The sequence below is a fragment of the Dasypus novemcinctus genome, chromosome 7 (assembly GCF_030445035.2).
Source record: "Dasypus novemcinctus isolate mDasNov1 chromosome 7, mDasNov1.1.hap2, whole genome shotgun sequence".
Lineage (NCBI taxonomy): Eukaryota > Metazoa > Chordata > Mammalia > Cingulata > Dasypodidae > Dasypus > Dasypus novemcinctus.
Window position 1 is genome coordinate 89,397,495 of NC_080679.1, and position 14,008 is coordinate 89,411,502.

At 42.0% G+C, this 14,008-nt stretch overlaps 1 protein-coding gene across 2 annotated transcripts in view; it reads left to right on the top strand.

The window, feature by feature from the left end:
• Positions 1-219: 219 nt before the first annotated feature.
• LY75 (lymphocyte antigen 75) overlaps positions 220-14,008 on the top strand; it is a 158,789-nt gene continuing 145,000 nt past the window's right edge. The window contains exons 1-4 of one of the 2 annotated variants that reach the window (XM_071216379.1): positions 220-394; positions 5,780-6,151; positions 11,098-11,268; positions 13,267-13,431. In XM_071216379.1, coding sequence (XP_071072480.1) covers positions 301-394; positions 5,780-6,151; positions 11,098-11,268; positions 13,267-13,431 — 802 coding nt within the window. In that variant the 5' untranslated portion in view covers positions 220-300. The remainder of the gene's footprint in view (positions 395-5,779; positions 6,152-11,097; positions 11,269-13,266; positions 13,432-14,008) is intronic. The other variant, XM_071216380.1, reaches the window with a different exon arrangement.

Sequence of the window (14,008 nt, forward strand, 5' to 3'; positions counted from 1 at the left end):
GAACGCCTGCTTCCGGCAAAACGCCCCGCCGCCTCCCTCCGCGCGCTCCGCCCGCCCCCACGCGCGCCCTGCCGCACAGGTGCCCCGGGCTCTCGCCCCCTGCCTCGAGGCCGCGCCATCCGCCCTGCCCCGCCCCCGGGCCGAAGAGACGCAGATCTGATTGGCCGCGGGCGGCGGGGGCGGGGCCAGGGCGCTCCCGGAGCCCCCAGCGACGGTGCCGGCTAGCCGACTGTGCGCACAGGGAGGGGCGGGGGCCGGCGTGCGCCCCAGAACCCGACGGACTGCTTGGGCCGATTCAGGATGAGGACCCGCGGGGCGGTCCCCGGCCGCGCGACGGGACTCCTAGTGCTGCTGCTCTGGTGCTTTGGACCAGCGGAGCCCTCTGGTCGCGCAGGTAACCGCGGGCGCATCGGCCCGACTGACGGCGGGGCCTCGACGCTTCCAGCTTTGCCAACTTTCCTCGGCCCGGGTCAGGGCTTCGCTCGGCGTCTGCCTTTCTCGGGGGGTCTGGAGTCGGACGAGTGAGCCGAAGGGGAGGTCTGAGCAGACGGCGCTCCGTTGCCCTCGCGGGCCGGGAGGAGGGCGCGGTGGGGCGCGGAAGAGCAGGGCCTTTCTGGTGAGGGGCGTGGGGGCGGGGGTCACCGCAGGGCGGGCGCGCGGAGTCTTGAATGGACCAGTGCTCCACCCCTTCTTCATCGTCTGTCCTCTTGAACTTTGCTCCCTCGGAGTTGCAGGGCCCGCGATCATTCTGGTCACCCTTGTCTCGCCCGTTTCCTCCCCTCCCTCGCCCCTTGGTCGCTTTGGCCGCGGTGTGTCAAGAAGGGCTTCTGCCCACAGCGCCAAGATGGATAATGATTCCCTGACCTCACTGCGCCCAGGGCGCGCGTCAAAAAGGAGGTCAGGTGAAGCCATCGTCTTCGGAAGTGGCCTTGACTGCAGTGATACCTTCCCCCACCGTCTAGAGCAGCGACCCTTCCCGCTAACTGGTTTTCAGCTCCAAAGACCACCCGAGGCTGACGGCCCCGGGTTGAAATGCCTCTCACTGCAGAAGCCGGATCAGACGCCCTTCACTGATGCTCAGGATAGTGCCAGTCCTGCCATCTCCCTTGGCAGCCCCCAGAGTTTGCTTTTACTTTCTGTTTTTGTTCTGACAAAAGGTGTATCGAGGACTTTGTTTCTTATCATGCCTCATAATGAGCGTAATGGGACACTCCCACCCACTGCTTCTGTTATCTGGCTGTAGGAGGAAGTAAAATATGATCAGGGAGTTTTTCAGAATCATTAAGTTGCTTGTGGCTCTAATTTTCATTGCAGCTAAACTAAGTTACTGATTTAGACTTTCTTCAGAGACTGAGGGGAAGAGGTTTCTCAGACTGTGAGTGGCATTACCCTGTGTCAAGTATCCTTGCTTGGCTGCATTTTTTTTCACGCAGGGCAGCCTTCCTTACAGGGCGCACTCCTTGCACGTGGGGCTCCCCTACTCAGGGGACACCCCTGCATGGCATGGCACTCCTTGCACACATCAGCACTGTGCATGGGCTAGCTCACCACACGGGTCAGGAGGCCCGGGGTTTGGACTCTGAAACTCCCATATGGTAGGCGGACACTCTATCAGTTGAGCCAAATCTGCTTCCCTGTGCTTCATTTTACATAGACACTCCAATGACATTTGAGGAGAAATGACTAAGTAGCATTATCATAAATTGAAAGTGATTTTTAGTATTTCCACAAAATGTCAAAGGAAAACTCTTTCTCTTAAGGTTTTCTTTCAGTCTGATCACTAAATAACTCCTCTCAGATAAATCCAAAACCAGGGAGCTTTGTTCATCCCAAAGACCCTAGATAGTGACATTTTATTACCATAGGAGAGTGGAGAGTGAAATGGCAAGAGGATGAAGATTGCAGCATTTATCCTTTCAAAGGAACTTCCACAGCTCACATTGGTAAACATTTTGTGGAATCTCTACTATGTTTGCAGAGTGTGTGGGTACAGTAGGAGAGAATCAGAAATCAGAAATTATTGAAAATAATTTTTAATCTGACAGTTGGGTCCATGACAGTCTACTAGCAGTCATAAAGTCAAGGAATACAGATTGGGTCATGTGAGCTGAGGAGACCCTGAGGAGTCCCAGAAAGACTGGTTTACTACAAGTTAGCTCTCCAAAGAGGTAAACCAAGCCACTGGCATCTCTCCAAGGACAGAGAGGTTCTCCACAGCATCTGGGCAACCAAGACCACCCACTGAAGCCCAGCCATTTACCTGTAATGAGGTGCACGCCATTGTCAGCATCATGAAGCTGACACACAGCCAAGCAAGCTACCAAAAATGGCTGGGATTGCAAAATTCCAGTGCTTCCCCTAACAGGGTTACAAGTCTGCTCTGAGGGTGAGAGAAGGCTAACCAGAGCAGCTGCTAAGGGTGAGGAAGGATGCAGGAAAACAAGCACCTGCCGCACACGAAAAAATTGAAGCCTGCCCAGGAGTGGCACTGCACACACAGAGAGCTAATGCAACAAGATGAAGCAACAAAAAGAGACAGATTCCCGGTGCCGCTGGCAAGAATGCAAGCGGACACAGAAGAACACACAGCCAATGGACACAGAAAGGAGACATTGGGGGGGGGAGGGGAATAAATTTTTAAAAATAAAATAAAATGAAGCATATAAATAGCGCTGCTAGGGCTAGGAGGCTTCTTTTCATCGACTTCTGCCTTTTAGATTTGTTCCAATATTGTATTTGGAGTTAAAAGTTAAGATCCATGTAGCACAGTATGAGGCTGTAAAAAAGAAGAAGAGGCAATGTAAGGCAATCAATTATCTCAATCTTTAAAATAATTCTGTGATTACTTTTTTCAAATATAATACGTTTCTAAAATATTTCATACCCTGAAAGGACAAGTTTTCTAAATATGGGATCATTTCATGTTTTCTCAGTCCTCCTTCACACTCTTTCATCTACTGGATAGTAGGGTCACAAGTCTGAGATGTACTGAGCAGCTCCTGCAAAAGGATGAGGAAAGATATGGGGAAACATCATGAGAGGACAACACTCTTTCTCGCTTGAGTATTATGTATGAATGCTTATACATACATATGTATGAAGGCAAATAGCAAGTTGCCTTAATTCATATCAGTAATTAACATCTGTTCTAAGAGACCACTCTATAGGTGTCAAACATTGATGCTACACAATTGGTTCAAATACAGGTTTAGACTGAGGCAACTATCCAGGGACACTATAAGAAGCTGGTCATCTCCTCTTCAACATAGATATTGTACTCTTTCAGAGTTCCTAAAAGGTTATTAATTCCATGGGTAAAATACATATAAAATATATATAGTAGGGTATAATAAAGAGTAACATTTATGTCTCTTCCAAAGAGTGTTACAAAACAGCACTGTCACCTAAGTGCACATGCCCAATGCAGAGAAGATTAAGATGATCTGAAATGCTACAAGCAGTGGCAAGACAGCATAATGTTACGGACATCTGTTCAAGAACAAAATGCAATTAACTCAGCAAAGACTAGTAAAGCTTGCAAGGCTAAGGGAAACTGTTATCTTGTGGAAGCATAGGATTTTAGCACAAGAAGCAGCTTTAGATATTTTCTACCCCATTGCTCTCATCTTACATTTGAAGAAATGAAGGTCCTGGGGAGGTTAAATGACCTCTCCAAGATCTCCCAACTAACTAGTAGAAGAGGTGAATCTTCAGTCTGGGACTCCTAATTCCTTATTCCTCTGCTCTTATACCAAGAAATAATAGATCCTGCAAAAGCGTCATAAAAAATCTAAAACTCCAAATTGCAAAGGAAGACAAAGCTGCTGCTTGTTCAGTTCACCATGTGTGGGGTCAAGGGACACAGAGCAGAGTGCTCAGGAGAGAAGACAGTAAGAGGACAGGGCAGGGGAAGATTCAGGTGAGGGTGGCAACCACCCATTCTCTTTTTTTCTTCTCTAAGTCTGATACTTGGGAACACAAGATTTATTTTGGAGAGATGGGAGAAAATAGTTGGGAAAAGAGAAATTGGGACCTGAATAGCTATAGAATGTGGGAGAAGGACATTAGAGAAAGTGTGAGTGGTAAGCTTGTAAGATGGTACATTTTTTTGTTGATTGTCCTCTCCACCTGTGCTCATCACTTAACAATTGGTAGCAGTGATGTCAAAGAGGAAAGGGTGAGGGATGGAAACTGCTATGACACGCATACCTAGCTGTAACCCTATGTCATATTCTAAAACATAGTTTTGAAAGCAGAAATAGCACTTTTGTTGTTTCTGTTGCTGCTGCTAATTAAAGCAAAAAAAATTCTGTTTGAAGTCCAAAGTGAAATTGCACTTGAGTTTATAGATATTTAAATGGTAAAATTCCCCTTGTCAGCAAGCCCTCATATGAGATATTTAGCTCTGAAAGCCCATGAACTATGACTAGAAAAATGTATTCAGTGTTATTCTAAACCAGTGATTGTGAAACTGGTATCAAATTGAAACTGTCTTTTGGGAACCACTTTACAAGTCCCTTTCTTGAACTCATTGACTCATTGGCAATGACTGTTTAAACTTGCCTAAAATATTACAACTTTACTCTCATCGACACCACAAGAATCAAGTATTGCAAGAAACAATATATTAATTAATTTTCTAAAACCATCCTAAATTTGATTTGATTCTGAGTTCCCATTCCACTAGGTTAGCAGAATTTCAATTTCTGTCATTACTGGGGGCTTCCTCGTTTCAAGCAAAGGTGCCAGAGATCTTTAGTAAAACACTGAGGGAGATCCCTCTTTTTAGTCTTTGGCTTACACTGCTTACCTCTCAGTTTCCCATTGTCCAAATCCATCTGGCTCCTTAATCCAAAGTCTCAGGTGATTCTAGGAGCTCCACGCAGCCAATCCTCGCCCCCCACTACCTGTCCAAGTCCTGTCACCTTCCTGAAGGTGCTAATATGGGTCTGGCCACAGGTCCCTTCTACCCTCAGAATGCCAGATCTCCATTTCTTTTCATCACTTCATCCCACTATTCTGCTGCCCCCTCAGAAGGCTCCCCATCTAATCTGAGACACCTCAATGAACTCAGGCTTCCACAAAAGGACGGAAGGGATGTAGAGGTGGAGAGCAAAGGGGGAGGTCGTCTTTATGCAGATTCTCCTGCCTTGCCACACTAACTTCCCCTGAGACAGAGGAACACAGAGGCCAGTCTATATGCAGGGAGAGAGGCACATATAGAGAAAACAAAATTTAAATTCATCATGTGTAATAATTTATCCTACCACAGAGGCTAAAGTGTAAGCAAGACAGAATTCTTGTCCCAAATAGGCTCATATTTTTCATTGACCATGACCACCTCTCTGAGGTATATGAAAATTGAGAAGCTTCTTCATCTCATTAAACAAGAAAAAAATTCTCCTGAAATAACATGCTTTTCTAAGTGCTTTACATGTGTTTGCTTATTTAATCCTCTAATCAGCTGTATGGAGTAGTAACTACTATTTTCCTTATTTTACAAATGAGGAGTTGGAGGCACAGAGATGTTAAATGACTTGCCCTGGTCATATGACTAACAAGTAGTATCGACAGAATGTGAACCCAGTGGTCTGGCTCCAGAGCCCATACTCTGCCTTTCAGCCCACTGCTGTCCTCCTGCCTTTGTAAAGCCCATTATGGTTTCTAAAGCACGGAGGGTGGGAACTCTCAGACTCTCCTCAGAAAAGAAAGGTGAAAGCCCTTTGACCATGCAATTCAGAATCCTGAAACATCTTCCTTGACTCTTGTGTTGACCCAGGAAATGATCCATTCACCATCGTCAATGAAAACACAGGCAAGTGCATAATGCCGCTGAATGACTGGATAGTAGCAAAGGACTGTCATGATACTGAGGACAGGCTATGGAAGTGGGTGTCCCAGCATCGACTCTTTCATTTGCAATCCCAGAAGTGCCTTGGCCTCGATATCACCAAACCTGCAGATTCCTTGAGAATGTTCAGCTGTGACTCCAAGGCCATGTTGTGGTGGAAATGTGATGGTAACTCTCTGTATGGCGCTGCACAATACAGATTGGCTCTGAAGGGTGGACATGCAATAGCAAGTGCCAATTCATCTGATGTCTGGAAGAAAGGAGGCTTGGGGGGAAACCTTTGTGACCAGCCTTACCATGGTGAGTATTGGAGAGGGACTTTGACTCATTTGCCATTGTGCTTGTTAAATGTGACATTGAACACGTACACCTGAGTGAAGATAAACTTATACACTGGTAAGGAAAGTGAGCTAGCACCCAGTTCCAGGCATTGTGTGGTTACTCTGAGCTACATTCACCTCTGACGTTGGTGGTATTTGCCCCTTTTTGCAGGTGGAGCTAGGAGAGGTTAAGTACTTTGCCAGAGGTCACGTAGCCATTCTGAGGTAAACTCAGAATTTGAAATCTGATGCCTGAGCTGATGTACTTCCTATTCTGAACTCTAGAGGAAATGAAATGTTAGATTAATGGGAAATCTTTCCATATAGCATAAAAGTCAAGTACTCTAATAAAGTAGGACCTATTCTAACTTATCCTAAGTAAGGAAGAAGAGGAGGAGAAAGGAGAAGAACAGAAATGTATTTTTCTTGACTAGGTATTTTGATATAACAAAAATTTTAAGAGCCTGGTGTTTATTTATTTTTGGCATGGCTATTACACTTTAATGTTTGTATTTATGAGTCAGCATTTTAGCAGTGGACTTTTCCTCAGTTTCTTCCAAAAATAAGTATATGAATGTTGCCTTGGGGATAACTGATCATGAACTTTGGTCTGCATCTAGGGACCTGATTATAGCAAACTTCCAAGTATAAAAAGAATGAGTAGATTCGTTTTTTTATAAACCACTAAATATAACTAGCTATCATCCAAGCAAATCTTTTTCATTATATTGCTCTAAATTACAATGATTTTTCTTATCTCTTTTTTTTTTCCTTTTTCAAACAAGGTTTATTTATTCCAGAAATAATAATATGCATATTGGAAAAAACTTAAAACATGTCTTATCTAACTCTTAGCTATTCCCTCACCCTTGCCCTTCTTTAAAAATTACATAGCTTTGCAGAAGTTTTCCTGTTCTCCTCAAACTCCTTTAAGCTAAATTGGGCCCATGACTCAAGATGGCAGCTTCCTTCCCATCCTTCCTGTTACCTGTAGATGTGTGTCTTCTGGTAAACCTCTTTACAGTCACCAGGGAAGATGGAACTGCTTCTGAGAATATCAGTTTATATTATTATGGGGAAATATTAGAGAATTAGGGGGGGGGTTCCTTTTCTTCAGTTCCCTCCCTTTTAGGAATTGAAAATTTTGGTTTCTTTTAACCAGTTTCCTCCTAATCTTGAAAAGCAAAGACCCTTGATGGCAAGTTTAAATTTTGTGCTGCAAAAGCCTTTATCTTAGCAACTAAGAGAAGTTATGAAACTGAACTCAGGAAAAAAACACCTTTTGAACTGGACTTAATGTGTTTCATTATATTTGTTTGGGTGTCAGACGGGATGATTTTTTTGGCAGAGTTTTTTAAGTCTCTGACCCCCTCCCCCAATTCTTTTGAGGGGCATAGTTTTAATCTTTTCATACCCCCTCAATCCTCGAAGTGTCTGCATTTCAATGTAACTGGTTTTCTTTTAATCCTAAATGTTTTATTTTATGCATTAATAACATGCTTCTGAGAAGAGGTCCATAGCTTCACAAGGCTGTTAAAGCCATTAATGTCACAGGAAAAGTTAACAGCCCTTCCAAGGCACCAACCTGGAGAGAACTAAACTGTATCACTGGCAACAGCTCATGGGCATAAAGTGTTTCTTGATCTTACAAGTAGAATATTTGGAACACAAAAAGTTTTTAAAAGACACGTAGAATTCTGACTGTCAAGACATACCTCAGGTGTTAATATGCCCAGATGCCAGGACTAAATTTGCCTCCTCTTCTGCTCTCTGTTTCATCTGGTACCATCCCAGGTGCATGTCAGAAATCTGTAAGTCACCCTGGAGTTTTCCTGCTTTCCTCTGCCACCATCCAAATTTGATCAGATATTAAGTTCTGACAGTTATATATTTTTAAACTTACATATGTCCCTTCCTGCTCTTAGATGAGAGACTGCTGTGTCAAGTTAGGGACTTTCTCTGGGACTGTCCTCTCAAATTCTTCCAAATTCTTGATATTGGTTCCTGTAACTCTGCCCACTTCTTGTCTAAGTATATAGAGATAAGAAAGAGAAAATAACTGAGTCCCAAAAAACTCAAGTCCAAGATTACCCACCCAGCTTTTTATAGCAAAACTAGGGCTTAAAACCAGGATTCTTTCCCCCAAATATAGAATCATTATTTCTCCCTGGGCTTTTGTACTATATAAATTTTTACTTCTAATATAAGAACATTTGTTTATCATTGTTTCCTGGGTTGTCTTCTATTCCCCATTCTATTTAAGTCTTGCTCATCTGAGAGAAAACTTTAGCTGTATAAATTTTATGAGGAAAGGGCTTTAGACTAGCATCTAGGTATGCATTTAATGCCATTAAGGTATTTCGACCTCACTTGCACTCTTCAGATTTTGGATGTCTGGTGAATGATGCAGAGGAGACTGACTTTTAGTGGAGGGGTGGCTTCAGACTTTCCGAACTTTTGGGACCGCTCTTAGCTCTTTGCTAATCATTGAAGCTATTTTGTCGTATGTTACTGAAGAAATTAATTTGTTAGTTTCCCACATAACAACCTCATCTCATATATTGTCCTTACTGTAGAATAGCTCTTGTTTTAAGGTTGCTGTCACCATAAATTGGCACACTCAGAAGATTCTACTCAGAAAAGTCTTATCTTGCTAGGGAAGTCCCTGGGATTTAAAGCCTCCAGCAACAGCAAAGAATGTATGAGAATGAAATTCTTAGTGAATAGTTAGCAAAATGTATCTACTGCTGTTGTGGTTGTTGTGTAGTTATCATTCTTCAGAGCACATTAGGAATGCGAGAGCATTTCACTTGGAAGCTGAGCTTTGAGCCATGACTCATGGCTTGAAAACCAAGAAGGCAGCCATTAGTGTCATAAATTGCCCTTATATTCAAGGACCATAATCAGAAACTCTGCTCTCATCCCTATCACTTATACTGAATGACTGAACTTTTCATTTAACTTCTCTGTAAAATTGGAAATTATACAACACTCACTCTACTGATATCATTGTTTATGGTAAAGCACAAATGAAGGAAAGAAATGTATATGAAAGCACTCTTTTTGGAATGAAAGACTTTAGAAAAAACTCTGATGGTTCTATAATGGTCATTGTGCTAAGAAACTGTCCTTTCAATGTTCAAATATGGGAAGAGAAATTGGTCATGAGCTTTTGGGACTTTTTGGTATGGTTAAAAACAAAACATTAGGCAATAAGCAGAATCCTTATAAAATATAAAGTTAGACTCCTCTTTAACAGAATTACCCTGCTCAAAACCATTTATAAGCCATAGGAAAACAAAACTAATGTACCTTGAAAGATTGTTTGCAAATAAAAGCATCTAGATTATTCTTACCTTTTTCCTTGCTTCTGCTTAATACATTCAAAGTTGTTAAGTCTTACACTTCAGTTGAATGAACACTTGAGAATAATAAAAGATGTGGAATCAAATGCTGTCTTAAGCACACTTTTGAGCAAATCTCTGTGACATTTTGAGGGATTCTAGTGGCATGGTAAAGGTTGATGAGATCTGATTACTGTATTTCATCTAATAGACATTATTTGATCTGATAATTACCAGGGTTTTAAGCAAATTGAGGCTATAGAAAAGGGTGACAGAAATAGATGCAAAGCCGTTCTACAAAAACACCATTCCAAAAGAACTCTTATCAATATAAGTATTATGCACTTCCTCTAGCATTTCCAGGCATGCATGAATTTGGAATAATGTTTTCAGTTCCTCTTCTTGTACCAGGAAAAATTATTGAAAGGAAAAGCTAAATCTTCTACCTCACTAGCCACCAGCTGGTCCCATGATTGCCCAGTTGAAGGTGATTCTTCTTTCGTAATGTGAATTACCATCCTGTTTCCCTCGCCAAGAATCCATTTGGAGGTCTAGCAGCTCCTCCTCTCACATCCTCAAAACTCAGTCTTTTTTTTTTTTTTTTTTTTTTAAAGATTTATTTATTTATTTAATTTCCCCCCCTCCCCTGGTTGTCTGTTCTTGGTGTCTATTTGCTGCGTCTTGTTTCTTTGTCCGCTTCTGTTGTCATCAGCGGCACGGGAAGTGTGGGCGGCGCCATTCCTGGGCAGGCTGCACTTTCTTTTCACGCTGGGCGGCTTTCCTCATGGGCGCACTCTGCGCGTTCCACGCGGGGGACACCCTTGTGTGGCAAGGCACTCCTTGCGCGCATCAGCACTGCGCATGGCCAGCTCCACACGGGTCAAGGAGGCCCGGGGTTTGAACCGCGGACCTCCCATATGGTAGACGGACGCCCTAACCACTGGGCCAAAGTCCGTTTCCCACAAAACTCAGTCTTAATTCTACCACTGTTCTGTGAACAATGGGGCTATCTGTCCATCTTTAATTCCACAGGTGGTTCTGAACTCCACGCCCACCTTCAGTGATTCCAAAGTATTTTTTTCTGACTGCGTGCTTACTTGAAAAAAGGAAGAAAGAAAATAGATTGTAAATTTAATCTCAGGCAGGGCACCCTTTCTGGTGAAGTACTCTACCACCCAGGGTAGAGTCAGAGGATCCTTAGCTAATCAAACCAAGATCTGTTAGCTCTTAATCACACCACAATAAGTGAAGCTGTACATGGATTTTCTCATTGAATCCTCATGAACAACCTTATGAGTAGATACTATTATTCCCAATATGCAAATGCAGAAACTAAGGCCAATGGAGGTTATATTGCTTGCCCACTGTCACCCGGTTGGTTGTGGGAGAGCCAGGATTCAAGTGCAGACCTGAGCAGTCAGCCTCCGTGCTCTTACTTGTTGCATTATACAACCTATTCAGATACTGTAGTCTCATAAGTGAAAACAACAGTCTTTCTTTAAAAACTTTTTAGAAATTAGCTGACCAAAGCCACTTATCCAGTTTTTAACTCTCCTTTTCTCTACTTCCTCCCAACCCACAGAGATATATACCAGAGATGGTAACTCCTATGGAAAACCTTGTGAATTTCCATTCTTAAGTAATGGGAAATGGCATCATGAGTGTCTTCTTGATGAAAATCATGGTGGGCCATGGTGTGCAACCACCTTAAATTATGAATATGATCAAAAGTGGGGCATCTGCTTAAAACCAGGTATGCGTGGGCTGGTAAACTTTACAAATGGGAAAAAAAGGATGTAATTTATATGACGTAAAAGGGAGAAGGAGGAGTCTAAGATGACTCAAAAATGACCACATGAAATATTTATACTGGATAAGTAGTATATGTTTGTGGATCACAGAGAGAAGTGTGTGTAACTATGAGTTTGCTTTCCGAAGTAGGTCAGGAAGAGAACAAGCCTGGATGGTGTAATGGGAGACAAAAGAGGAAGTAAGTTTCTATAGCACATGTACCTCATGGAGAAGACGTGGAAAAGGCATCAGCAGTTAAGAAATTGCTGCTAGTCTTTAATAGAGCAGTTGCAGAAGATTAGTGGTAGTGAAAGCTGGGTTCTAGTGGGCTGAAGACTGAACAGAAAGAGAGTAAACCTCCTTAGTTTTATGGAGACTGAAGGTGGTAGTGTGAGGTGGAGATAGATTGAAGAAAGATTTTAGAATGGCGGAGACATTAAGTATGTCAGAAAGAAAGGAAGCAGATACTCTTGGCCCTCTCAAAATTGGTGACCTTATTCCCACTGCCATTTCTATTTTTTGGTCAGAACACTTTTTCTAGTTGCTTCTTATTTAAAGCAAATGATTCAAGGTGTGCTAAAGAATTCACTGTTACTTCGAAAGAGAGGAAGAGACCAAAGTAGCAGTTGCACAGTATCTAGTGTACAGCCAAATCACATTTTCTTGCTGTATAGGTAAAAATTACAGGGTATTGGAATACCTAACATGTGATAGGTGTTCAAAAAAATATTTTAAGGGCAATAAGTTGGGAGAATCTATAGCAAAGAGAAAAGGAAAGAGCTCCAAACCTAAGTAATAGCAGTTAAAAGTTGTAGGTTTCCACCAGGTGTTAGGTACTTACCTGAATACTCAGCCTACATTAACTCATTCAAGCCTCACAACTTATAAGGTGGTTACCATTATTTATCTCCATTTATAGATGAGAGAAGTGAGACAGAGGAATTAAGTAACTTGCCTAAGGTCACATAGCTCATAAATAGCAAACCCAGGAGTTGAATCCAGGGAGTCCTTGCCCCATGCAGCCACACTGTCCTGCCTCATTGAGTAGTCCACACCTCTAGATCTTTGTTCCCATCTGTGAAATGAGGGTGTTAGATAAGAAGAGTTATGAGGACTCTTTCAGCTTGAAGGTCCATGAGTCCAAAATGTGATATGTGACTGAGTTATGGGAGACCATTTGGAAAATTCCCAATTAGAGCCTGGGAGGCTGCATTGCTTTCTCCCTCTTGTAGGGAGCACAAGGGAGGCTCTGAGTATATTTTTGAACCAATTTTATCAAGACTCAAATACCCCATCCAGGAAATAGCTTGAAGGTTTTTTGTGTGAAAATATACATGCTTTTTATATTTTTTAAATTTCACAGATGTACACAATATACTGTACATATATTTTTATATATGCACTTGCATATATATAATATATACAATGGAAATTGTGTAATATTCTATATCATAATATATGAAAATTTATTTCTAGTAATATATTGAGGAGAAACTTGGACTCAGTTTCCTCAATAGGTAGTCACTTGGGCTCTAAATTTGGCTATTTAAGCAGCATGTCTGTGCACACACATATATATGTGACTTGTTTTCACTGAAGTCCATGGGTCAGCCCCTCTGCTCCCTTTTTCAAATGAGTTTGTTTTCTATCAAAGGGTGTCATACTGTGTGGACGGTTGATGGCTCCTTCCTTTAGGCAGAAGACATGTAAAACATGGCATTACAATTGAGAGGAGATAAAGAGAGAGTGGAAACCTTCAGCCAGCTTTAGTCTTTTGGTGTCCTATGACTTCGATTTCATTGTGTAACCAAAGGATCATAATGTCATTACTCTTGCAGAGGCAACCTTGATTTTGGCAGACCCTGAAAGTATGCAATTTGAATTGTAGTGTTTGTGAGCATTCTAAGTAATAGCATTATGCCATTACTTTAGTTTCACAAATGTGTCTTTTTATCAATAGAAAATGGATGTGAAGATAATTGGGAAAAGAATGAGCAGATTGGAAGTTGCTACCAATTTAATACACAGGCAGCCCTTTCTTGGAAGGAAGCTTATATTTCTTGTCAAAATCAAGGAGCCGACTTACTGAGCATCAACAGTGCTGCTGAATTAACTTTTCTTAAAGGTAGGCTTGACTTGTATGTGGTAGAGTCTGGGTGAAATTGTAAAGGTGCTGTCTTTCTTCCTATGTTTTCATAGCCAGGTGTGTTATTTTGTATGTATATTTCCTATCTCCTCTTTGGAATTGACCTTAAACAGTGAAACTCACAAACAGAATAAGTACGGAATATGATCATATTCCACCCATTGAAAATGTATTTTATGATGGAGACTGAAGAGAGATTGATGTTCAGAAAATGGGGTTGGGTACCAACATTAATTGCTACTCAAATACCAAGTGAAATGATTTGAAAAGGAAGTGAATATTAAGCTTTTTGAACATTGAAAAGTAGAGAACTCAAGGAAGGCAAAGAAGTTAGCTGAGTATGTTAAATGGACTTAGGCAAAGGTTCTCACAATAGAGCAAGGGAGTGTAATCCTGACAGGGCAAGGAGAGTGTTAAAAAATCTTAAAGTGGATATCATGACATGGACACTGAATGGATAGATTGTTTTGCAGTTTTGTTTTGCAGGGTAGTGTTGATGGTGATGGTAATTTAAAACTTTTTAGTTATGAACATTTAAAACATACAGATGAAGAAT